Below are 27,694 nucleotides of genomic sequence, written 5' to 3' on the forward strand. Positions count from 1 at the left end.
GTTAAACCCAGAGCCTTATACATTCTAAGCAATAGTTACAACCCCAGCTGTTTCACCATTATTATTTTCCATGTTAACTCACGGAGGTATGAACTAACTTGAAGAAAGAAGTCAGATAATACTTTGGCATTCCTCAGAGGTGATGCCAATAAAACGTTTAAATCAGTAAAACTTGGGTCTTCTCCATGGTTTTCTCTTGGAAAGTAATGTCTTTTCTTTCTGATGTGCTATCTATCACATGCACACGTGCACACACACACAATTCAATAAATGAATAGAGAAACAAGATAGAGCCTCACAAACATGTTTTTCTGAGTTCAAAGTTGCTTACATTTATGTGCTTTTCAGTCATTATACAATGTACAGACATGATTCACTGAAATGATTTATGCTCTCTGCAAATGGTTAAACAATGATTTCCTATGAAATACTAGACAAAAGAGCTTCTAGAAGCAGAGTATTGTTTCCTGCAAAACAATCAACTTCGGGCATACATTTGTGTTTACATATATTCCTTGAGAATGCTACATTATTAGTGCAGAAGTTTATTAAAAAGAGCTGAAAGAGAAATCGATTTTCAAGAGGCTCGATGCATTGTGCTTTCAGATAAAAATCCTAAGACAAAAAGGATCAGTTGGTGTGAGAAGAACCGTTAGAGCTGCACTGATGTCAGAGGTCAGAGGTCAGAAAATGCTAGAGAGAAATGGAAATATTTGTGCTCAGGGGACTTTTTTGGTAAAATCTTTTAATAAATAAAAACTTAAAAAATGTCTTGGTGACTGATACAAAATAGACACAGGTATTTTAGGGCTTTCTCTACTTGGTTTAGAGTTTGAAGATGAAAAAAATCATGTCCTTGGATACTAACTGCCATCTGCCATTCCTAATCAGAGCAAGTTACTGAACACTCAGGCAAGCAAGGGACGTGGGAGAAAACCAAAAGGTAATTTTTCTCCTTAATAACATAAGCTCTGGTTAGCCAGAGCTGAAGCCAGGATGAACAAATTAATTTTTTAAAAAATGCCTACCTTCCTTTAGCACTCTCAGGCTAAACAGAGAAGCCAGTCTACTTCTATGAGGTGCCTGGTGTCTGACCCACAGCCTGTTCTGTAGTTCACAAGATGATTACAATACATTTTGTCTTCGGTGAGACTGTAAGGTAACTGTGATCCCCCAGTAAGTACCTTGTTTTCTCACCCCTTTCCCACACGGACTATAACATACTTGTTTTAAGAACACTACAGCAACTTCTTGCAATGATAGAGGGAAGTTGATGATTTATGTAGTAATGCTGATGCTTGTGTCTAGGCAATAAATGTCATTTGATGTTCAAGCTGGTCAGTTGCTCATTTAGGTCTTAAACTTTGAAGGACCCATGACCCTTATCAAAGTGAAATAGACAAAAAAGATGAAAAATAATATTTAAAGTTATTTGTACAATAGGTAAAGATTCGAAAAGAAAGTCTTCAAATAATCCCCAATGTATCCCTCAGGAATATCGCTTTGTTGTCTGTAACATAAAGTGCTAGAGTCCTTCAAATAAAATTATAGACTAATTGAAAATATATATTATACATTTGCAGTTACTTGAAATCATTTAATAATTTGTAGTGGGTTCATGGAGTAAATAGATAAAAGGCAGTCCACGTTCATATTTAAGATAAATTTCCTTCAGAAGTCAGTTTGAATCCTTGCTCATGTTCTAAGTATAGCCATTGTGATAAGACCTGAAAAGAAAGAAACGGAGGAGAGTGAGAAACACATTTTACACTCTACCAAGAACTCAAAGTCGATTTGAATTTAGTTGATATTATACAGAAGAAATCTAACTTACAACAATAGGCAGTCACTGGATAGATTTTAATGAAATCACTTACGTCTGGTCATGGCTAATTTCACTATCAAACATACCTCCTACTTTATCCAGTCACATCAGCCGTAATAACAGCAGACATGCCATTTAAAAGGGTCTGGAAAACCAAACAGACTTCCGCAGCCTATTTATGTCAGGGCTTTAGGGCCACAAAGACACAGCAGTATAGTGGTCCCACTTTCCCTGAGGGATTCCACGTAGAAAACCATAACCAATCACTAATGTAAAAACATGCTCCATCTTCTTTCTTGCAGACAAGGTCCTTACTCTACACAGCCCTGGCTGTCCTGGAACTTGTTCTGTAGACCAGGCTGGCCTCAAACTCAGAGATCCGCCTGTCTCTGCCTCCCTGCTGGGATGAAAGGCGTGCGCCCCCACATTGGTTTGCATATTCAGTCTTACATGCATGTCAGGGAGCAATGAAAGAGCACAGGGAAGGCCACATACATGCATACAAAGAAATAAAAGTGTGCTGGCGTATGAGAACTGGGGAGGTGAGCACAGGGAGATCAGGAGGTCAAGGAAAGCCTGGGCTACATAGACCTTGTCACAGGAAAACAAAACAAAACAAAGGAAGACTCCAGGGAATACGGAGTGAAATACAAGAAGGAACTGGCATTCAAGCAGAGGTGACAGGAGAACATGAGTGAAGGGGAGACCTTTTTGTTTTAAGACATTACCTCCTAGAGTGGAGGCCACCCTCAAACTATGGACTGCGAACTCCTAGCCTCCTTCCTCCACCTCCCAATGACACATTTCTGCCCAACTGGAATGTATGAACTTTATACATTATTTTATAACAGTGGAAACCAGTAAACCCCTCACCATCAGTACCAAAGCATCTTTAAAACCCTTACCTAAGATATAAGCAGCCACTAATTTTTGATTCACACTTAAGTGGAGGTAGAGAGGCACCAGCGATTCCATATCCCCCAGAGTAGGCAGCATCAGGGCCGCAATACATACCACTCCCAGGAAGACAGTTAGCAAACTAGGTCCTGAAGAGACAGTTCTGTTTTCTGTATTTAAAAAACAAAACAAGATAACCTCTGAGTTTGCTTCAAAAGCCAATCTAAGACAAAAGTCTAAAGTTCCTTCACAGGCAGTGGCCACCATGCATAGGGCTGTGTTTTGGTTCTGTCTGTCAACCTTCACCAGTACTCTAATCCAGGGAGACTTGCACGCTGCACCTACACAAATGTCTATAATTTAACCCTCAATCATTAGACACTGGCTCGCTTAAAGGGCAAAGGGAGGGAGGGAAAAGAACAATGATTACAAATTTCCCAACCCCCGGGCTGGAGTCTACAGGACAAAAAAGTCTATCAAGTATGTATCAGAAATACCTTCAAGATTTCCTTTGTTTGGTTGGTTTCTCTCCAGGACAGCCTGAAAATCAATTATGTAAAACAGGCTGGCCTCAAACTCACAGAAATCCACCTGCCTCTACTTCCCCAGTGCTGGGATTAAAGGCGAGCGCCACCACACCCAGCATGGTTCTCAATTGTGCGCATGACTACTGTACTATTAAGCACAAAGAGAAAGACATACAGACAGTTCTAGAAGCATGTGCTAGAAATGAATGGACAATCACCATTTTCTTCCTGTACACCGGTGGATTACTTGGATACCCCAGGAAGTCCTGACTTAAGATGGCTCAACTTTATACTGGTGGGAATGCAGCAGGCACAACAGAAACCACACCCCAGATGGTGAATTTTGATTGTTTTTGGCTTACATATGATGTGATAGCTAGGTTATTGGGCTTCAGCGATGAACTGCAGTACTTCGGCATAGCCAGCACAAGAGGAAAGCACCAGCACCCTTCAGTGGATTGTGTATTCAATGCTCTTTCCACAGATAAGATGCTCAATTCACAATGGGTTAACTGGGACAAACTGGGGATTTAAAATAGTCAAATTCATAGGATCAAAGAGAATTGTGGCTTCCAAGACCTGGGGGAAGAGGCTAATGGGAGTTGTAGTTCAGTTCACATAAGTCTCAACCGTATGAGATTCACATATCTAAAGGCACACTCCATCACACAGGACCTATATTTGGCAACACTATATTGGAGGTGGCCACGGTGGCATTCACCTTTAATTTTAGCACTCAGGAGGCAGAGGCAGGCGGATCTCTGTGAGTTCGAGACCAGCTTGGTCTACAAGAGCTAGCTCCAGGACAGGCTCTAAAGCAGCAGAGAAACCCTGTCTCGAAAAACCAAAAAAATAAAAATAAACCTAAAAATTAGTTGAGAACGTGATCTAATGGTACAGGTCTATCATCCTAGCATTCGGAAGGCTGAGGTCAGAGGGTCATATATTCAAGGCCAGCCTATAGTAGATAGCATATGCTAATCTCATGTTGAATATTCTTACAATAAAAATGAAATACGACCACATGGTGGCTCACACTGTAACCCTACCTATTTCATAGGAAATGGTGGTACAAGTCTGTGATCCCATCTATTTCAGATGCTGAGGCAGGAGGATTGAAACCATAAGGCTAGAGCTTGGACAACTTAATGAGGCTCTCTCTTAAAAATAAATCTAGGGCTAGAAAGATGACTCACTGGGTATAGTGCTTGCTGCACAAGCATGAGGGCTTGAATTTGACCCAGAACCCGTATGCAAAATCACCAATCACACACACACACACACACACACACACACACAGAGCCTTGTTGTCAAGCCTGATGTGATGCAGTTCTGAGTGTATGCAAGCGTACACTATACAAGCGTCTTTTAAAGAAAGACAGTGGGATGGCTAATCCTGGACTCCAACTTGCCCACACTTGAAAGTAACTTAAAACCCAAGCAGCAAGGTATACTGGGAGTTAATTTTCTTGGTCGGATTATTTAAAGTGGGAGCTACACCCTAATTCCAGATCAATTCAAGTCAGAAGATCCACCCTAAACCTGGGCCCGACACTCTGGCGGCAGCCTACATAAAGGGACTCGGAAGAAGGCTGCTTGTGCTGTCTGCTTGCCCTCGCTCTCTTTTTTTTTTTTTTCCTTTTTTTGGTTTTTCGAGACAGGGTTTCTCTGCAGCTTTTTTAGAGCCTGTCCTGGAACTAGCTCTTGTAGACCAGGCTGGCCTCGAACTCACAGAGATCCACCTGCCTCTGCCTCCCGAGTGCTGGGATTAAAGACGTGCGCCACCACCGCCCAGCTTGCCCTCGCTCTCATTAGCAAGCTCATGCATCCTGACCCATTCCTTCAATGGTGTTATAATCTACTTGTTTGGGATTCCAACACAGACTGAAAACTGGCAGCTCTCTAGGACACCTTCCTGCGACACCAGCACCAGATTGTGAAAGCTGAGATAGCCAGTTTCAAGGACTGGACAACTACTGGATCGTTGGACCTTCCATCAGGAAACAGCCATTGCCAGACGATGTGGATCACAGCAAGCCACCCTAATTAATCCATCCATACACACACACACACTATACACACTATAATAGATATAGTTCATTATATCAGTTCTGTTCCTTAGAGAACCCTGACTAATAATCCAGTAACAGCATTTTTCTACCATGTACCTTTCCCCACTAATCTTCCTTTCATTAAAAGGAATAGCCAAGAGCAACACAATTTGTGTTTTATTAATGAAATAATGCTGTTCATTCTATTATTAAGTGGAACTTTTCTAAATTATTAATACCTTAGCTATTGTGAAATTTAATTGAACTTCATCAAAGCCAAATAGGTAAAACAAAGTCAAATTTCACAGTAATGATTGCTTGGGATGAAACAATAGCAAAAATAACTTTAAAAACCCTTAATTCAGAAGCAAAATAACTTTGTATTTACATCCACTGCAAGACTGCTTTTAAGGAAAATATGACAATTATACCATTCACTGCAAATTAAGATAAACAACATAATTTTAAAAAGCTGGGTGCCGTGGCAAACGCTTGTGATCCAAGCACCTGGGAGACAAAGGCAGGAAGATTGCTTAAAGCTCAAGGCCAGGCTGATCTACAGAGTAAATTGCAGGCAGTTTGGATTACATAACAGGACTCCTAGTGAGTATGAGGCTAGCCTGAAGTGCCAAACTGAGTGTGACAGCGCGCAGCTATAACTGGACTTGGGAGACAGAAGCAGGAAGATCAGGAGTAACTGGGACTACAGAGCAAACAAAGAAAAATAAGGAAGAGAAATGTCCTCCATCATCCCTTCCTACAGCTAGCACAGTGGACAACTTTCAGATGCTATAAATGCTCACAAAAACATGTAAAGTAGGGGCTGGAAAGATTGCTCCATGGACAAAGTGCTCTATGTATCCAATGTGAGGACTTTTGAGTTTGAATCCCTGGAACGTAAAAGAAGCTGGATACAGCAAACTTGTCTGCCTTCCCCCTTTACTAATGTCCTTGACACTTTGGAAAAGACTTCATTATTTGTATTTGATGTATTATGAGTGTTTCACCTGTTTGTATGTCTGTGCACCACATGTGTGCCTGGTGCCTATAGAGGCCAGAAGAGCATGTCAGACCCCCTGGAACTGGAGCTACAGACAGTTGTGAACCACCATGTGAGTGCTTGGCATCCAACCTGGGTTCTCCAGAAGAGCAGCGAGTGCTCTTAACTGATGAGCCATCTCTCCAGGTTTTTCCACTCAGTATACAAACTTCATTCTAACAGAGCCTTGTAACTGCCTGTCTGACATTCCATTTCATCAACAGTCATACCGTAGTCAGCTCTCAACTGATGGCCTTTCATGCCACTTTCAGGCTTTTTTAATTAATTAATTAGTTATACATACAGTAGTCTGCCTGCATGTATGCCTGCACGCCAGAAGAGGGCGCCAGATCTTATTCTAGATGGTCGTGAGCCATCTTGTGAACTCCCAACCTCTGGAAGAGCAGCCAGTGCTCTTTCCCTCTGAGCCATCTCTCCAGCTCAACAGTTTATTATTATTACAGACAACAATAAAGAAGATACTTTTCTGAAGCCAGAAGGTGCAGACTCAAATGTGTAACAAAGTCTTTGCAATTCATCATTAGTGTAATTAAGACAAATCTACCAATATTCACCTCAATCTAAAAATATCTCTAATAGCCTTGACTACTAGCATTTTATGAAAGTATATTTTATATATTTTACAGTTTATTTTTATTACATGAAAAGATCCAAAAAATATAAAACTGTGTTTTTATATGCAGGCAACACTTGTATAAGTCAACTTGTTAAGTGCATGAAACTGTAATTTTTTTTTCTTTTTAAAATTTGTTATTGCTGGTAGTTTCTGTTGTTTGGGGTGGCAGGTTCTCATGTGGCCCACGCTGGCCTTAAACTCTGTCTATCTAACAGAGAATGATGCTCAGTGAGACGGCTGCCAAGTCTAATGGCCTGAGTTCCATCCCCGGGATTTACATTGTAGAAGGAAAGAACCTTCCTCCATCTCGACCATCCTGTTCCCTCCTGTTCTCCTTCTCCACCCCTCCCCTTCTTCTTCCCTTCCACCCTCCCTTCTCTCCCCTCTCTAACACTCCCAATTTTCTCAGGAGTTTTTGTCTATGTCTCCTTCCCAGAGGGATCCATGTGTGTTTCTCTTAGGGTTCTCTATGTTACCTGGCTTCTCTTGGGTCGTGGACTGTAGGCTGGTTATCCTTTGCTTTATGTCTAATATCCACTTATGAGTGAGTACATACCGTGTTTGTCTTTCTGGGTCTGGGTTACCCCACTCAATATTTTTTTTTTCTAGTTCCATCCATTTTCATGCATATTTCAAGATATCACTTAGAGGGAGAACAAGGAAAGAGATGTCTTGATTGAGAAAGCCATTATGGGTCTAGCAAGAAACCTGCCACTTGGGAAATTCCTAGGAATCCACAAGGATGACTCCAGCTAAGAATCTAAGCAATAGTGGAGAGGGTACCTGAACTGTCCTTCCCCTGTAATCAGATTGATGACTACCTTAATTGTCATCATAGAACCTTCATTCAGCAACTGCTGGAAGTAGATGCAGAGATCCATAGCTTAGCACTGGGCTGAACTCCTGGAGTCCAGTCATAGAGAGGGAAGAACAATATTATGAGTAAAGGGGCCAAGACCATGATGGGGATACCCACAAAAACAGCTGACTTGAGCTAATGGGAACTCACTGAGTCCAGACTGACAGCAGGAGAGAACCACCATAGGACCAAACTAGGGCCATTAAATGTGGGGGACACTCGTGTGTCTTGGGCAGTCAGTGGGGCCACTGGCAGCAAGACCAGGATTTATCCCTTCTGCTTGAACTGGCTTTTTGGAGACTATTCTGTTTGGAGGGATATCTTGCTCAGCCTAGATAGAGCAGGGAGGGCCTTGTTCCTGCCTCAAAGCAATGTGCTAGACTTTGTTGATTCCCCATAGGAAGCCTTACTGTCTCTGAGAAGTGGATGGGGGTGGGTTGAGGGGAAGGTGAGGGGAATGGGAGGAGGGGAAGGAGTGGGAACTGGGATTGGAATGTAAAATGAGAAATGATTTTTTAAATAAATTAATTAAAAAAAGCAAAGAACATATTCCCACTAGTTGTCCCCTGACTAAGGATCACTCCCAAACTATTGACTCTACCTCCCAGCACCTACCAAGGGCTGGGATTAAAGGGCCTGGAGCACCACACCAATCCAACATTGTCTCTCATCAAAAGATATAAGATGGTCCTGTCACTGAACAATTACTGCTAGGAAACTAACGCCTAGTCCACAGTCTGTAATCCTGTTGTTAAGTAGAAAGTCTAGGCACTCCCTGTGCAGACTGAAAAAACAGCAGAACCAATCAAAAAGACAGCACTGCCTACCTTCTAAAACAAATATTTGGAGATGAACATATTGACATAGGGGTTCGTAAAATGACAAGTACATTTGTAAAACATCCCCAACATAAGCCTCAATTTCTTTCCTTTTTATCTTTGTTTTACTTTTTAGTTTTAATTCATTTTAATTAGTTTTAGTTTTAACTTAATTTCACATACACGCACTATATTTACAAAATAGTTTTTTTCCTTTTGTTTTTGTTGGGGACGGAACCTAGAGCCTTGCTCAAGCTGGACACATGTTCTGGGGTGGGTCACTTCCTGAGCCCTTTTTCTGTCTATTTAATAGAGTTTTACTAGGTAGCCCTCATGGCAATTCTGCTTCCAGCCTCTAGCACGCTGGGATTAGCAGCCTGGGCCACCGCTCCTGACTCATACATTTCAGCTTTACAGACAGCTGGAATCACATGCATATATCACTCTCTGAAAAGACTTTTGTTTTCTTCTTCTATTTTAAAAAAAGACTTATTTATTTGTTGTGTACACAGCATTCTGCTTCCATGTATGCCCACACGCCAGAAGAGGGGACAAGATTTCACTAGAGATAGCTGTGAGCCACCATTTGGCTGCTGGGAATTGAACTCACAACTTCTAAAAGAGCAGCCAGTGCTCTTAACCACTGAGCCATCTCTCCAGCCCAAGACCTTTGTTTTCTATAGAAACTTTTATCTCTCTGCTCTTCTACCAGGATTGCAGGACAATAATTACAAGCTGGGAAGAAAGGGGAATGATGTCTGAAAGTTGAATATGAGGAGTGTCATTGTTGAAAATATATATCATAGCGATTCTGAGTATCTAAGCTGGAAGGAAATGAGGAATGGAAAGGGATTCAATTAATAGCCCACAGGGGATATTATAATCTACTTAGTTTAATTAACTTCAACTTTAATGAGATTTTTTTTTCAAAATAATATGAACAGCACACTAAGCTTGGCCTATTGCCAAAATGAATCTCTCTCCTCCTTCAAACTAATTAAATGAAAAAGGATATAGGAAAGTCATAGAAACAATAGTATATAATTGCTAAATTGTGCTGGTATTATAAGGTTGGTACCTGCATTCTTTAAGTTTATATATCTTGGAGATATATGGCATGTCCTACGTTTCAAGCCTAGGGTGGCAACTGTCTGCTCCTCCTACCTACTGTGGCAGGCATACCTTCCTTGCCTGAAGCTCCATCTGCTGACTAGGCTGGAAGTGGTGATCTTGTGAGTAGTTAGTCCTAGCGCCACGATTGCAGGTGGAAATGTATAAGGTTTTAAAAACATTACTACCTGCTTGACACGACTGCTCAAAAAATACACTTTCGGTTAAATGTTCCTTTATTCTCTTCTCCTCTTCTTCCTTTTGTTGTTCTTTCGCAGACGGGAGAAGAGTAGCAATAACCTCTTTCCTTCCTAAAGCCTTCCTCTGGCTTTGCTCAGAAACTTGGAGGCGGAATTTGTCTATCACACCATAGTGACAGGATCGAACATCTCTATGACGAATCACACTGAAAACAGCAAAATAATAATAACAATAATTAATAATTACAAAGTCTGTTTAGGTCTTCTTGGGGGGCTATCAAACATCAGAAATTTCAATAGGGTAACAATAATCTGACTATAACTAAAAAGAATCTTTCTGACTATAAATACTCAACATTTGCTAATGACGCTAAAAAAAAACCCTCTAATCATATGGCCTGAGGAAGAAAATGGGCAATTGTGAAATATTAGATGAACACACACAGTATGAAATGGAATAAGTCTTCCCCGTGTATGTGGCTGAGGATTGAACCCAGGGCCTCAAATACAATGAATAAGCAAGCAGTCTACTGCTGAGTTATGGCCTCAGCCCAGAATCAAAGTCTCAACTAAAAGAACGGTAAAGAAAATTGCTTTTAACACTGAATTTATTTCTGTACATCTGTTAAAGATTTCTTTCCTAAATTAGAACACATAAAATAGTTTCTTCCTCATAAACACAAGAAATTCTTGTTGTTACTTATTTTTTTACTGAAATAAGAAATCTTCCTTTTAATGTGCCTAATTCTTCCGAGGGAATGCAAAAACAATTAGGTCAAGGGTAATGTGTGTTTATTTGGTAAGACTATATTTTTTTGGAATATCCTTGTTTATTGTGTACCGAATGACAACCCAAAGAAACATGTAAAAATCTGTTCTTTAAAAGACACATCACCTACGACAGGGGTTGTCAATCTGTCTAATGCTGAGATCCTTTAGTACAGTTCTTCACGTGTGATGGCCTCCACTGCAACATTATTTCATTGCTACTTCCTAACCTGTAATTCTACTACTGTTAGGAATGTAGCGTAAATATTTTGGGAGCTAGAGGTTTGACTCCGGGGTTGCGACTCACAGGCTAATAACCAATGAGCTATGGCTTTGGACCGAGGAAAATTCACGAAAAGAGCTCTGCCTCTTCATTGAAGCCTTAGACAAATACAGCTGACTCGGGAGCTTAAATTAAGGGCTGACCAGTGGATTCATTTGGTTACCACTAGTTTCTAACGTAAAAATTAAATATGAACAGCTTGAGCAAACAATCACTCATCTGACACTCTAAAATGAAATTACTAGAAGCACTCGGATAACCTTTCACAGAGGAGCAGTTACACACTCGCTTCCTGTTGAGATTCAATTCCAGGCTTATTAGCAGAACCACTGTCAGACAATCTTATACTGCTTTTGTTCTACAATGTAGTATTATTCGCTTCACAAATGTTACTATAGTAGCAGGATGTCTCAAAGAAAGCTAAATTCTCTATTATAGCTAGAGAAATGAAAAGGAATAAGCAAGAACTTGACCATAAACATTACGAGCTCAACTAAAACAATGAGGAATTATTAAAGAAAACACTGACCCAAATTGTATAAGTATTTGCTTGCCTTATATAGAATCTTTCAGAAAACTTCTTAAACTTTTTTTTTTCTTTTGTTTTTTTGAGACAGGGTTTCTCTGTGTAGCTTTGGAGCCTGTCCTGGAACTCACTCTGTAGGAAAGGATGGCCTCGAACTCACAGAGATCTGCCTGCCTCTGCCTCCGGGGTGCTGGGATTAAAGGTGTGTGTCACCACCACCCGGCAAAAACTTCTTAAATTTTGATAAGCTTTCAGCCCCAAATAAAAAAGAGCAGAAATACCTACTTAGGAATCACTTTGAGAAGGTATCATTTTAAAGTTCAAACATACATATCCGTACACTGAGAGCATGTTATGTGAGTCTGACATACATATCCGCACAGAGAGCATGTTACGTGAGTCTGACATACATATCCACACACTGAGAGCATGTTACGTCTCACTTACATATCCACACAGCACTGAGGCTTCACTGCACCAGCGGCGTCAACGACAACATACTTATTTGGAGTCGTACATAAAACTGAAAGAAAAAGTCACAATGTCATTAGTGTGATTAAACCAATTAATTTAACTTAGTAGGAACTGGCTAAAAATTCAGAAGCTAGGAGACTCACCTTTGAACTTTAAGGCAAACTCATAGGGGTTGTACAGAGTCAACACTTGCTTATGCGTTGACTGATCATCTGCATAGAATATTAGCTCCGTGGGGAACACAAAAACAGGAAGATTTCCTTCCACTAACTCTGGTTGTCTTTTTTGTTGATGCATTGGCACTGAATCCCTCTTGCTGCAGCTTCTGTCTTTACAGTCTCAAATCTATTTTGGACTTTCTTAGATTCAGTTAAAAACTCCAAAGCATTTTGGCAACTATAAAGGAGAAAAAGAAACTGCATGATATCAATTTTCAGTAATCTGTAGTCACTCCACAAAAAAAGCATATTTAGGGAACAGCAAGATGGCTTAGTGGGTGAAGCTGCTTGATGCCAAGCCAGACCTGATGGCCCACATTCCATCCATGAGGCTCATGGAGAACCAAGTTAGGCAAGCTGTCCTGACTCTCTCTCTTTTTTCCTTATGTGCATGCGCGCGCGCGCGCGCGCACACACACACACACACACACACACACACACACACACACACAGAGGGGGAGGAAGGAAGGAAGGAAGGAAGGAAAGGTTAAAGTAGGCTGTGTGTGGTATACACACCTTTAATGGAGAACTCAGAAGGCAGAGGCAAGTAGATCTCATGTGAGTTCCAGGCCAGCCTTGTCTACATAGTGAATGCCAGGCCAGCCAGGGCTACACAGTTGAGATGTTGTGGAGGCTGGGAATTAAATCAGGATTGAAGTGTGGCCATCTCTCCAGCACCTAAAGACTGATTTTTATTTATTTGTGTGTGTGTGTGTGTGTGTGTGTGTGTGTGTGTGTGTATGTGTGATCTGAAGCTGGGGTGGTCTATGTGGGTGCTTGGGACCAAATATGGGTCTCGAGAGATGGACCGGTTAAGAGTTCTTCCTGTTCTTTTAGAGGACTGGGGTTTAGTTTCCAGAACCCACCTCAGATAATTCACAACACCTGCAGCATGGGCTCTGATGGCCTCTTTTGGCCTCCTCAGGCACCTCCATACACATGACATACCCATAAGCATACACTAAAAAACAAAATCTAAAAGAAAAAAAAAACCCAAAATTTTCAGTATTTCATGTAGAAAACTTAAGAATCACTTTTACAGTGCATTAATAACGATTTATTTAGTGCTGTATAGAAGTATGGGGAAGAAGGTTCTCTTAATCTTTTTTCCTACTGTAACCAAGATGCCTGGGAGCTGAATATACTTGCTAAGCAGTCCTTGGTGTTTTCTTTGAACATTCAAAGTCCCTAAGTTCTTCTGCTCGTATGTCAGCTTACACAGGCTTCATGAGAGCTGCCTTTTGCAAGCTTCGGGGCTCTTTCAGATTCCTTCTCCGCCTCTTGAATGTGTTCCAGGTAGCTGTAGGGGGCAGACGTCTGTCTGCCTGTCTGTCCAATGTGATGTTTCTGCTTTCTGCTTTTATTTCCTAATCTCATTGTAATCAATATTCTTATTTAGCAAACCTCTTAGAAGTAACATAAAAATACATGGTCTGAGGACATGGCTCAGCTGGTAGAGTGCTTTCCTGGCATGCACCAAACAATGGCTTCAATCCCCAGGATTGCATAAAACCAACTATGGAGATAGATATGCACCTGTAACCCCAGCATTCAAGAAGCAGAGGCAGGGAGTTTCTGCAGCACTAGGTTTCCACATCCCCACCCCCACACAATGTCCCCAATTTCAGTATCTCTCCTAGTACTCTCTTCTATAACCAGGAAAGGATCCTTGTAGTGGGACTGGGACATCAACCTAGCCACAAAACCTTCGACCTACAATCTGTCCTGCATTCAAGAGGTGCTGAGGCAATGGTGGTGCAGAACTTGTGGGAGTGGCCAACCCATAACTAGTGTAACTTGAGGCCTGTGCCATGAGAGGGAGCCCATGTCTGACACTTCTGGGATGGCCAGGAACCAGAGGCAGGACAGTCCAGAGACCCAGGATAGAACCAAACATGACCAGAAAAAAAATCAATGAAAATGATTCCTAATGATATTCTGCTATAATCACTCATCTATCAGTGACTAGCCCAATTGTCAAAGGGGTGCATCCAGCAACTTGTTGGTACAGATGTAGAGACCCATAGCCAAACACTAGGCAGAATCAGAAAAACCAAGAAGAGGGGAAGGACTGTAGGAAGTAGAGTGTGTCAAGGACACCAGGAGAACACAGCCCGCAGAATCAACTAAGCAGGGCTCACAGAGACCAAAGTGACAAGCACGGACCCTATATGGGTCTGAGCTAGGTCCTCTGCATATACCTTATGGTTGTGTAGCTTGGAGTTCTTGTGGGACTCCCAACTGTGGGGATGGGGGGAGGGGGGAGGGTGTCTCTGACTTCTGCCTGTTCTTGGGACTCCTTTCCTTCTACTGGGTTGCCTCATCCAGCTTTGATAGGAGAGTTTGTGCCCAGTCTTATTGTATCTTGTTACGCCATGTTCGATGGATATCCCTGGGAGGCCTGCTTTTTTTTTTTTTAAAGGGAAATGGAGGAGGAATTGATCTGGGGGAGAGAAGGAGTGGGGGTAGGGATTGGGAAGAGTGGAGGGACAGGAAACTGAGGTGGGGATGTAATGTATGAGAAAAGAATAAAAGTTTTAAAAAAGCAGAAGCAGAAAGATTAAAGATTAAATTAAAAATTAAAGACAAACTACATAGAAAGTTTGCGACCAGCCTGAGAGACATGAGATTCTGCCTCACAAACAAATAATAAAAAAATTAAGGCTCCCCCTCCCCCCGACACACCCCCACTGCAAAGTGCAAATTGGGCCAGGTGTGGTAATGCATGCTTGTAGTCCAGCACTTGGGCCTGCTTCTAAGTTTGAAGCTCGTGTTTTCTATGCAACAAAAGCCCTACCTCTTAAAACCGACCAACCCAACAAAGTGGCAAGTCTAACTCAGAAAATCTCCAGTTTTCATTCTGTAGAATATCTTTTAAAACGGGCTCTCGGCCGTTACTGTGACTCGAGCTTCATATACATTCAAAGAGGACTATAACCAATGAACACATTATTTAGCTTTATCAGCTGCCAGGGCTCTGATTCTTAATTAGGCTTTCTGAACTTCCACCGAAATAGGATATAATACCATCGTATGTAAAAACGTAGATGGGAGACATGCACACCGTGCCATCAAGACAGTCTGTGCTGGGGCATGGTGATCCACACTTTTTTGTAGGCCAGGCAGGGTACATAAGTGAGCTACAGTCTCAAAAACAAACAAAACCCCCAAAAATAGAAAAAGAAAAGGAGGAAAAAAGAAATTCAAGTCTGGAGATGGGGCACTGTGCTGTACACCTGGAGTCTCAGGCTTTTGGAGGTCGAGGCAAGAGGATCCACAGTTAGAAGCTATTCTGGCCTACAAAGTGAGACCCAGTGAGAAAGCCAGGAACACATGAGTACCGAGAGGACAGCATTCAGACCACGAGGGCTGCATATGCAAAGGCATGGAAACCTGAAGGCCAAAGGGAAGGAAGGCGCTGCTGAGCCCCAGCTGTCTATCCATCACTTTAGAGCACATACATAGTGCATGACAATATTGGCTTTGGTCCTGAGTTTGGTTTTCAATAAGCTGACCGAGCTTGTTGACATTTTTATGAGTAACAATATCTAATGTTTGTATAATTCATAACAGATTACTCAGACTTTTATTAATTACATAGACTGAATGATTAATAAGCTCTTAGATTGAGTGTTGCTTGGACTATACTAAGTGCTAAGTGTTTCCTATTATTGGTCATAGTGATATTTAATTATGAATAGACCAGCCTGTAACAAACAAACAAAAAACCCAATACCATCAGGCTTCCTGCCTTCTAGTCCAGAGTTCTTTCCACTATACCACAATATTTCCACAAGAATATTTTGAAAAGCATCTGACTCAAGTGATTATAATTTAACATATTTTCTCCAAATCTATTTTTCCTTCCTTTCCACCCTTCTCCACTGCCCCCCACCCCCTACTCCCACTTTCTTTTTTGACAGGCTCTCTGGTAAATCTGTTCTCAGTCACACAGCAATGCTCCTGCATAAGGCACCACACACACACAAGGCTCTGAATTCCTTTCTTTTACTCTAAGCCACACACATTGCTACTTGGATAAGGCACTCTGAGACGTTTGGTATATATTTATAAATAGAATGCAATAAAATAAGTTCTGTAATTTGATTCTTAAGAAACTTGGCTATTAGGAAGATCCAAATTTGACATGACTAAGTAATATATGCCCTGACTTATTCTAAAACTCAGTTTGGAGGGAGTTTTAGCAGCTCCAATTTATAGAAGACAATCAGTAAGTATTGGTTAAACTGGGGAGCCATCTAGAAAACAATAAAGTTGAATTAAGCCTTTGCTTAATACCATGGCCAATTCCAAACAGATTAAAGCTTTAAGTGTTAAAAAGGGAAAGAAAAGTCAAAGCACTAGAAGAAATCATAGAAAATTCAAAAGAAATACTCAGGTTAACAATGACATGAGACTAAAACCCAGAAATATTGACAAATTTAGTTACATAAACCTTTACAAGTACACATGGCTGGCCTGTAATCACAACACTTGGGAAGTGGAGGCAAGAGGATCAGAAGTTCCAAGTCAGCATTATGTATATAGCAATTTTGAGACCAGCCTAAACTATATGAGAGCCTGTCACACACAAAAAGCATATTATTTTATAGGGAAGGGACTTAGTTTTCAAAGGCTATTTAATTTAACCCCACAAGAGAAACAAACTAAAGCCATGCTCTGGTATATGTTTAAAAGGCTATCAGATTAGGAACATAAACCTTGTTAGCACATGGGGAGAGAAATCAGAAATCAGGCACATTCTTCTATTACTGATGGGGATATAGATTGGAACAGTTCCCATCCTGTTAGAATGAAACTTGCATTATCTTCAGGGCCAGTAACTTTACTTTTCAGAATATTCCTAGAACATATATATAGCCACCACCACCACCAACAACGGTGAAGTTACATATGTGAAGGCTTTTATATGGAGTGTCAAGGATTAAAGGAAATGTTTTACGTGAAGCTTGGTGTAAAGACCTTGGCACTCAATATAAACTAGTTGTTCACAGCAAAAGACTGGAAACGGCCCAGCTGTCCATTAATAGGGGACTTATTAAAGTGTAGTATATCCATTCATTGGGATACAAGATACCTGTCAAAACAATAGAGAAAGCTCTTTGTATAGCTGGACATAAATTAAGCCTCACAATGTAAGATAAAGCTGGACCTGCAAACGTAGACCTGAAATCTCAGCTACTCAGGAAGTTAAAACAGGCTATCAAATTCAAGATTTACTTGGATACTTAATGAGATTCTGTATCAAAACAAAAAGTGGGTTGGTCTATAGCTTAGTGGTAGAACCCTTAGTGGTAGCATGTATGAAGACCCAGGTTCGATCCCTAGTAAGTCTGATCACAAACAAAAAGTTGAGAGGGAGAAAAAAATTAAAGGAGGGCTGGGATAAGGCTCAGTGGTAGGGCCTAGATTAAATCTCCAGCATCCCCCCCCCACACACACACCCAAAGAAGATGTAGGGTTAAATAAGAAAAGCACGGAGCACTTTTGCACGGAGCACTTTGTGAAGGACATACCATCATTTGTATGGAAAGTGTAGATAAGGAATGATAAACTGGGTTGTGATGATACATGCCTATAATCACAGCATTTCTGAATCACAGGTAACAAGATGAGGCATTCCAGGCCAGCCTCAGCTACACGGGGATTTCCAGACCAGCATGCACTACACGAGTAAAGAAATAAAAAAAAAATATGTATTTTTCAAGCCTTTAAGCAGGTGTGGTGGCAAAGGCCATCCTAGTAGGGAAACTGAGGCAGGAGGACTACAGAAGATTATCTCAAACAACAAGAGAGGAATACGAGATGATTTACAAACCTTACTGTGAAGTCAAAAATAACCACACACAGACAAGTGCTAAGTCGCTGCTCTAACTTTAAGGAGAATTTAGTTGGCACAGGTCAGAGGAGGAATTTTATTAGCTCGAATAAAGGCTTAGAAGACATTTTTATCCTTTGCACCTCAAGGCTTTTTCTTCCCGAGTTAAAGATGCCCTCGTTTCACCATGAATCACTAACAGGCCATCTCCTTGTCAACACTAAAGAAGTGGTTGGTGGCTTTTGAGCGCTTCACCGTTTCTTTTCACATCCCTTTCCCCATTCATCACTTATCTTGGCTAAGATAGACATTGCCTCCTAAAGCGGCGTAAACGAACGACAAACAGAATTAACCAGGCTAGCTTGAAATCAAATATTTAGCTTTAATAAAAGGACAAAAAGGGGGAAAACTTACAAAGCCAGAGTTCCAGCGAAGAGCAGGAAAACAAGCGCACAAGGATGTTTTAAAGGTGTTTGCCCCCACCCCAGGGGACACGTCCCTCAAATAAGGGGATTGGTTAGCTTTCCCATCAGCCTCCTCAACTCCAAGCAGGGGTGATGGGGGGGGGGGGAGAATTAGCACCAGGTCAGCAGAAGGCATTAGCATTGCCAACAAACATCACAAAGCACAACACTCACCTTTGACGGACGGCTTTCCGGGAGACTAACACTTTCTCTTTGCCCTAGTCCACGTTACAAAATGATAAAGTGCAAAGATCCAGGGGAAAGATGATATACTAAGCTGGCCAAAACCTTCCGGCAGATCAGTTTATAAAGGTGCTGTCCAGAAGTCTAGTGTGTGCCAAGCCAAAGTGTGTCAGTGCCTCACAGATAAGAAAAGCCCAGGATGGTTAAGAAACTTTCCCAGAGTTGCACAGGTTATGATGAATTATATTGTCCACTCACTCTTTCATAGTATTTATCTTCTCTGTATCTCAGCTAGAAGGTCCTATCCCCCCACAACTCTGCTATATGTACCCTAGTGTCAAGTAGCCTGTCCTAAATAAAACTTAAATTAACACTGTGTTAGCGTTTCTTTTTCCTTTTCCTGTGCTGATATTGAACCCAGGGTCTTGCATAGGGACTATATTTATTTTTTTTGAGACAGGGAGGGTCTCACATACCCCAGGCTAGTCTTTAAGTCCTTATTATCTTCCCTCTATCTCTCAAGTGTTACCATGAAAGGTCTGTGCTACCATGCCGGGCACCAATGTTGTATTTTTAATGTTCTTACTTGTATGAATTCAGTATTTTGATATTTGGCCTTTTCAGTTACACGGTAGCCCTAATCCCATTTTTATCTTGTTGCGAATTCATGATAGACCCGAGTTCAGGGCAGGCACTGAGAAGACACTGAGGTCATTGGCTTTCCTAGTGTCCACTAATAATCAGTTCCTTCAGCCGTGAGCATGTGTGGAATGTTCTGTTTACATAAAAGGCAGGCAAGGGATCTATCTTGGTCGAAGGCGCTTGTGGTGGTTTGAAAGAAAATGGCTGTAGTAGGAGGTGTGGTCTTGGAGTAGGTGGGGTCTTGTGGAAGGAAGTGTGTCACTGTGGGGTCTTTGGTACCACCCAGTGTCCCAGATCACTTTTTGTTGCCTGTAAGATATAGACCTCTCAGCTGCCTCTCCAGCACCATGTCTGCCTGCATGCCACCATGCTCCCTGCCACGACAATGGACTGAACCTCTGAACTGTAGGCTGCCACCACAGTTAAATGTTTTCCCTTATAAGAGTTGCCATGGTCATGCTGTCTCTGCATAGCCATAGAAACCCGAACTAAGACAGCACTGCATACAGACAGGTGGCTGCTGACCACAGGCTACGGTGAGAGGAAAGAAGGAATCCATACTCCCAGCTGCCTCTCTTCTCCCCTTGCCTTCTGCTTCGCTTTCAATCTGGGCCAGCGGCGTTTATGAATTGTGATACGCGCACATGGTCCTGACCATAAAGGCAGGCAGCCCTGCTGAGAAGAGATGTGGGAAACCGCCTTGTCCTTGACCCTCTCCTAAAGGTACAGACCATTCCTGAGTAAAATTAGAACGAAAACCTTATATGTGTATACCACCTTGTGACAAATTTACAAACAACTCTCCCACAGACAGCAATGGCAAGACTGGTTTATCCTGACTCTTTGAGGCAGGGTCTTGCCATGCAGCCCTTCGCACTAGAGGTTCTCCAACTTATGCCTCCTGAGTGCTGGGATCACAGCTGGATGCCACCATTTCCAGCAACACTGAAACTGTGTACTCTTTGCTGTTGGTCCACACTATTGCCCACAGTTCTGATCATTTTGTTTCCCGCACTTTGCACTGAAGAGAGGAAGGAAAAGACAAGGCACTGGGATAGATGGGGAAGTTTCAAATGATGTCAACAGGTTTAAAACACTGGGATTATTAGCAAGCACGGAAACTATATTAAAAGTACATTCTCATCCACTCCCCTTCTAGGGAAAGTGGAGCCCATCAGAAGGGCATAAGTAGTCCTTCTGGATTCCTGTACTACTATGCTTCCAAATTTAAAAATTATTAAGAATGGGACTAGAGAGAGACGACACAGAGGTTGAGAGTACTTGCTGCTCTTGTAGAGGACCCCAGTTCAGTTGCCAGCACCAACATCCAGTGGCTCATAACAACCACAGTCACCATGAGATCCAATGTCCTCTTCTGGCTTCTATAGACAACAGCACACATACACTCGGGCACACACAAATACACATAAAACAAATTAATAAAGCTTAACAAAACAGTTCAGTGTTATTTAAAGTCTAGCCTCCACCCACCAGGAATTAGTGACCCATCTGCTTAGTCACAGAGGGCCAGCTACTTAAACTACATGCCTCTGACTCTAGATATTTATTCTGTTCTTCAGCTCCACCTTTAAGCCAGGCCCCTTTTATCTGAGTGCAGGGGCTATCTTAGTCCTCCACACTGGGTACAATCTTAGCCAAAAATCCAAGAAAAATGCAAATTAGGTAAGAGCAGTAAGTTTTACTACTTTAGACTCTTTAGTATAAAAGCCCTTTCTCCTCCATGTTATAAACTTAGCAACAAAATATGAATTCCAGCATCACATATCAGAATTGTTAATGCCCAAGTGATACCATAATGCTAATTTTATATTTTAATGTCCATTATTCAAGAGCACATCTTTTCATATTTTTTTTTAGGGTTCTGGTATAATGTGTTATCTTCCTGGTGGAGCTGACTACTACAAATTATACAGAGTCATAAACTAATCCACATTCAAAAATAAAAGCTGAGTAGTATATGAATAGTATATATACAAGATTTTAAAACAACACCCTAGCTGAGCAGTGGTGGTGCACACATTTAATCCCAGTATTCCAGAGGCAGAGGCAGGTGGATCTCTGAGTTCCAGGTTAGCCTGGTCTACAAAACGAGTTCCAGGCCAGCCTGTTACACAGAGAAACTGTCTTAACAAACAAACTAAAAGAGTATAAAGAAAAGAACACCCTAGCCAGGAGCAATGGAACAGGCCTATAAAATCCAGCATGGAAGCTGGGATAGGAAGATCAAAAGTTCAAGGACAGCCTGGGCCACATAGCAAGACCCCATATCAAAATAAAATTAGTGGCTGGGCATCCCTACAATCCCAGAACTGGAGATGCACAGGCAAGTAGAACTTTGTAAATTCAGGGCTAGCCTGATCCACATAGCGTATTCAGGCCAATCAGGGGTACAAAGTAAGATCCTGTCTCAAAATTAAGTGAAATTAGTAATATACACTTATAATCCCAACACTAAGACTGAGGGAGAAGAATGGTGAGCTCAAGGCTAACCTGGGCTACACAGTGTTCCAAGTCACCTTGGGCTAGAGTGAAACCTTGTCTCAAAAAAGAAAATGAATGGATAAATAAATACACAAGCAAGCAAAACTTTTAAAAGGGTTGGGAGTGTAGCTTGGTGTTAGAGAGCTTACTTAGCATAAAACACTGGAACTGATCTCCAGTGCCACACAGAAAGGAATGTCTTAGAGAAATGTCATTTTGTAAATATATGGCTGGGTATGTTGGCACAAGCCTGCAATCCCAGCACTTATAGAGAGACAGAAGGGTTACTACAAGTTTATGGTCAACCTGGTCTACATAGTGAGTTCCAGACCAGCCAGAGTTACATAGCAAGATTCTGTCTCAAAAAGAAAATAAGGCTGGGTGTCATGGTATACTCCTCTAATTCCAGAACTCAGGAAACAGAGACAGGCAGCTGTCTACTATTTTGAGGGTAGTCTGATCTACATAGTAAATTCTAGGTCAGCCCAATCTACATAGTATAATGAGATTTTAACACAAAACAACAATAACAACCCACCCAGAAAACCACACACACAAAAACCCTCTAAGCCAAAAACAACTCCACGTTAATAAACATATTATTTCCACAATTTACAACATCCTAGTGTCTTTGGTTATTACAAAGATGTGCAAAGAAAAATCTTTATCAGTTCGGTGTGTAGAGGACGTAAGCAGCTACATGTAGCACGTGGAGTTTGAAGATCTTGAATTCAAGGCTTGGGGGAGCGCATCACTGAGGCCAGCACTCAGGAGGCAGAAGCAAAAGGATTTCTGAGTTAGAGGCCAGCCTGATCTAAATAGCTAGTACCAGGCCCGCCAAGGCTACACAGTGAGTGGAGACCCTATCTCAAAACAAAAGGAAGTAAGACCATCTTTAATTTATTCATTGCATACCTTATTATATATCAGGAATTATGGCAGGGAATATGAAGAAAAGATGAAAACAATATTTTTACCCCAGGCTAGCAAGAAAAACATACAACAGGTATTAGAATATGATGCTATTATGATATTAGGACATATATTAAAATGCCAGTTGACACAGTGTCCTCTGAGAGCAAAAAAAACGATGGCCAGAGTGAAAGGGATAAATTGCAAAAATGTGCAGAGGGCACAAAAGGGATAGGGGTACTGTACTCACAGTGAGCCCTGCATATGATTTAAACATGTATGGGCAGAGTAACAGGAAGAGGGAAAACTGAGAAGGGAAGTTGGAGGTAAATGGAAATTCTTTTATTTATTTATCTATTTATTGTTATTTAATGTTTTCTTTTCTTTTTTTTTTCTTTTAGACAGGGTTTCTTTATAGCTTTGGAGCCTGTCCTGAAACTCACTCTGTTGACCAGGCTGGCCTCAAACTCACAGAGATCCCCCTGCCTCTGCCTCCTGAGTGCTGGGATTAAAGGCGTGCGCCACCACCGCCCAGCCAGAAATGGAAATTCTTAGTCCCTTCCCTAGACCGACTGAATCAAGAATAGTGGGAATTCGATAGAGTCTGAGAGTCTGGCCCTGCTTTTAAGGAGTCGTAGGGGTGGTTATCAGATTCACCAATGTAGAGAGCCACTGCTGCAGGCCATGTAAAACCTCTAAAGGATTTTTTTCCTTTGGTTTTTCAAGACAGAGTTTCTCTGTGTAGCTTTGGAGCCTGTCCTGACACTTGCTTTGTAGACCAGGCTGGCCTTGAACTCACAGAGATCCATCTGACTCTGCCTCCCTAGTGCTGGGATTTTAAGGCGTGCGCCACTACCCGGCTCCTCTGAAGGATTTTTAAGCCACAGGGTCTGACCTGAGGAGTGTAGAGGTGGGGCGGGTGGTGGCCATTGACTATCCAACTCCAACACCTGACTCCAGCGTAGATACAAGAAAAAAAACACTGTTGGATGACTGCAGCATGAGATGATGTAAGCCCAGGCTATGGCAGCAGGAATGGAATCAGATTTAAGCGATGTTTCCAGTGACCAAAGGTCAGTCAGGTGACTCGTGTACAGTCAGTCATACAGTGAAGTGGCTTTTACATAAAAGCTATAGTCTTGCTGAATTTGTCAATTTCTAGACCCCAGAAAAAGGGAGGCTGAGAGCAGTTTTCTATGTGTTTCTTTATAGTCAAGAGTAATAAAATAAGATCCCCCAATAAACAAAAGCCACAATAAAGCAAAAAGTAGGATTTGACATAGAAAGTAAAGCTGGGTGTGACGGTTTGTACATGAGCCTGCTAGTCTACTTAGTTGTCCTGCAACTCATTGTAAGTCATATTAACATATTCATATTTTCTGTGAATTTAGTTGGCATGAACTAAACTCTGAGAGTGATAATAGTAGAACGTGCTGACAGAAACAAATTTTGAACCCAAGAAAGCTAAACGCCAGGCTCTGGTTCAGCTGATCAAAGTCAGGTACTATCAAAGTGAAGCAGTTCACCCCTTCCTGTTTTCCTAACTGTGCCACTAAACTCACAGAACTCAGCTAATTCAGCAGGAAGCGGGAACTGAAATGAGTGAAAGAACTAGACTTTGGGCTACACCCTGAAGGTCAAAAATGCCAAGCAGAGCTGTTATTTCTAATTTGGGAGAATGATTTAGCTGGGGCCATCTTCAATTACCTGAGGAAAAGCAAGACAGGTACAGGTCAGTGTATAAGAGTAATTTACCTCCTGAGAGTCTTTTGGGATTTTGAGACAGAGTTTCACTATGTAACCAGGCTGGTCTGGTACTCACAGTATAGAGTGGGCTGGCCTCAAACTCACAGAGATCCACCTGCCTCAAGACTCTTGCAGGATAAAATTCCTATTTTGATCATGATTCTGGATACCTCTTGCTATTTCATGCTTTTTAGTTGCTAACAATATCTTGCCTTATTTGGCCAACATGTTTGTTCAAAAATAGCTCTCTGTCCACAACTGCACACTGGCCAGGCATGGCGGTGCACACCTGCAGCATTTGGGAGCCTATGGCAGACAGGTTGTCTAGACTTTGGAGCTGGCCTGGGTTACACTGAGTTCCAGGCTAGATGGAGGTTCATAGTCAAGACTGTCTCACCCCCCCCCACACCCAAGCTGTACACTTTTAGGTAACTTGAGAGCTAGAGAGGTCCACAGAAATTAAAATGAAAGCCCCATAATAGAGAGGAAGAAATCGAGGACTTAAAGACTAGATCACTTAATATATTTATTGTAAGTAAACATACTCCAGACTGCTAAAGGGGACAAGACAGCCTTTAGAATTGGTTGCTTCACTGCTAGCTTTTAGGAGAGATTAAAATTTGCTATTTTCTATGTTAACCCCCCCCCCCTTTTTGCTTTATTGTGGCTTTCGTTTATTTGGGTTTTTTTTTTTTTTTTTTGTTTTTGGTTGGTTTTGTTTTTTTTTTTTTTTTTTTTTTTTTTTTTTGGTTTCGGTTTGTCTTTTGACACAAAGCCTCCCAGTTTCGTAGCTCTGGCTGTCCGGGAACTCACTAGTAGACCAGGATGGCCTTGAGCTCAGGAGACTACCCAGCTTATTTTAAACCTTTTTAAAAAACAAAACGGAGCCCTGCAGTGGTGGCACACGCCTTTAATCCCAGCACTAGGAAGGCAGAGGCAGGCGGATCTCTGTGAGTTCAAGGACACTTTGGTTTAGAAGAGCAAGTTCCAGGACAACTGGGGCTACAGAGAACTGTCTCAGAAAAACAAACAACAAACCAATAAAACTAAAAGAAAAGGGAATTGGGCAGAGGTGGTGCACAACTTTAATCCCAGCACTTGGGAGGCAGGTGAATCTCTGTGAGTTCAAGGCCAGCCGGGTCTACAAAGCGAGTTCCAGGACAGCCAAGACTACACAGAGAAACCCTGTCTTGAAAAAACAAAAATAAATGAATAAATTAGAAAAGGAAAGAGTAGTAGTATTTTGAGACATCCCATATATAGCCTTGGCTGTCCTGGAACTCTCTATGAAGGCTGGGCTGGCCTCCAGCCTACAGGGATTCATTCGCCTGCCTCTGCCACCTAAGTGCTGGAATTAAAGGCGTACGCCAAGCACACTCAGCTTGTAATTTCTTTATTGGTTTAGTAAGGAATGCGGTGCATTTTGTAGTTTCTTGTTTCATGTTTTCAGACAGTGCACTTGAATGTAAGACCTTCATGAGAAATATATATATATATGAGAATAAACATGAAGAATTTAAGGAAGCTAAGTAAAGTATCTGTTTTCTGTCTTTGCCTATAAAGGGATCACTACCCTACACTGAAATACTACCTATTAATTACACTTGATTATATACTACATGTACAGGGAATCTATCACAACCTTTTCTCACAGATTTGAAAAATTCTAAAATTTTAAGTACCCCGGCATGTCAGAAATCCTGTGTTGCTTTGCGAGTTCTACATATCCTTCAGAAACCAGTTCATTCCCACACCCTGTTTGAGTGTATAGCTTGTCAACTTTAAAGACACTGTTGGTCGTGTTTCCGTTTTCCAAACTCATCACCGTTCTGTACCAAATATATGTGTAATCGAAAAGCTGGATGTCTACCCCTTACTCAATTTCCTGAATGTAGTATTTAAAAGGCAAAGGAATTTCCCAATCCTTGCAGGAAGTGTGGACAAGATTTTCATCACCAAGAATGTATTAAATCCCATGTATGCCTTTCCCGAAAGAGTAGACTTTCTCCTTCTGTCTGGAATTCGCATTAAGAACAAAATGTGTTCCAAAAGACCAGGACTGCCTATTAGGGAAAATTTAGGAACTTGAAATTTTCAGGATTACTTTCTTTTCGTTTCCTTAAAGGACAAAATGCTAGGTAGGATCCTTTCCATTTCATATTTGCCTTGTGGCTTTCCCAAGTGAAATTTCCTTCAGTTCCACCAGAGAAAGACAAATGTCAGTTACTTTTCTCAAAGGGGAACCACAGAACTTTAAAGGCTGAGGTCTAGGGAGGGACTACAACCTTCCTCCTTAAGACATCAGCCCCACCTGCTTGGGGCCCAGCCTTCAAAGCTCTATCCCCACACTGCCCGGCTCCAAGTGAACCTGGTCATGTGAGCCTGTTTACAGCTGAGCAGCTGGTGCAACCATCAGGATCCGAGCAGAGGTCCAGGGAGCAGTAAGGATACAGGCCATGTACCCCCTATAATTCCAAGAAGACGTTTGCTTCCACCACAACTCTCCCCGTTTTTCCACCTCCTTTCATGTCCCTTCAGGCAAAGCCATCCCGGGACGCCTGGCTTCAGCCATCCTCTCCCCCCCACACCCATTTCCTCTCAGTTGCTCGGTGGGGGGACTGGCTGAACTGCAGGAAGGGCGAGGACAGTGTCACCCCGAACAGAGTAGTCGACCGACTTCTCTCCCGCAGCCCTCCAGGCAATGTCCGCCAAAGAGTTGTCCCTGGAGCGGCATCCCCAGGGCAACTGAACTCTGCCAGGCAGGCAGCGGGAGGCTTGAGAGGTTGCCTTCGCCCCCCAGGCAGGGGCAGCTACACATCCGCTGGCCCGACCCTGCCGAAGGGCCACCAGCAGTCAGAGAGTGGTGGACCCGCTGCCGGGTCCCAGCCACCCACCGCAGCCCGGCACGGCGCAGCCCTGCTGTCAGTCACGGAGCCAAGCTCTGGCTACGGGTCCTGGGCATTGTCTACACCGGGAGGCGGGGGCTCGGCCACGTAAGTTCCACGTTTCCCCCCAAGTCAGAGGAAGTGAGTGACGGGACACTGCGGGACTCTCACCTCAGTAACAGTGGCTCCTCGCAAAGCAGCAGCGACTGCTCCTTGCTCCTTTGTCAGCGGCTCCGGACTGCACTGCCTGCTGGGATACGGGAGGACTCGACTGCCGCCTCTCTCCGCC

General features: G+C 42.2%; 1 protein-coding gene across 2 annotated transcripts; it reads right to left on the reverse strand.

The window, feature by feature from the left end:
- Positions 1 to 288: 288 nt before the first annotated feature.
- Positions 289 to 27,694, reverse strand: Mospd1 (motile sperm domain containing 1). Of its 2 annotated transcripts, none has more exons than XM_038317229.1 (6): positions 27,577 to 27,694; positions 12,158 to 12,410; positions 11,988 to 12,063; positions 9,952 to 10,169; positions 2,840 to 2,892; positions 289 to 1,727 (listed from the first exon to the last, which is right to left on the reverse strand). In XM_038317229.1, the coding sequence occupies exons 2-6, from the start codon at positions 12,309 to 12,311 to the stop codon at positions 1,656 to 1,658; spliced, it is 573 nt and encodes a 190-aa protein (XP_038173157.1). In that variant the 5' UTR covers positions 12,312 to 12,410; positions 27,577 to 27,694; the 3' UTR covers positions 289 to 1,655. The 2 variants fall into 2 exon arrangements, with proteins under 2 accessions (XP_038173157.1, XP_038173156.1); XM_038317228.1 differs by having other exon boundaries at positions 2,731 to 2,892.

This window comes from Arvicola amphibius, chromosome X, assembly GCF_903992535.2.
Source record: "Arvicola amphibius chromosome X, mArvAmp1.2, whole genome shotgun sequence".
NCBI classification, from domain to species: Eukaryota; Metazoa; Chordata; class Mammalia; order Rodentia; family Cricetidae; genus Arvicola; species Arvicola amphibius.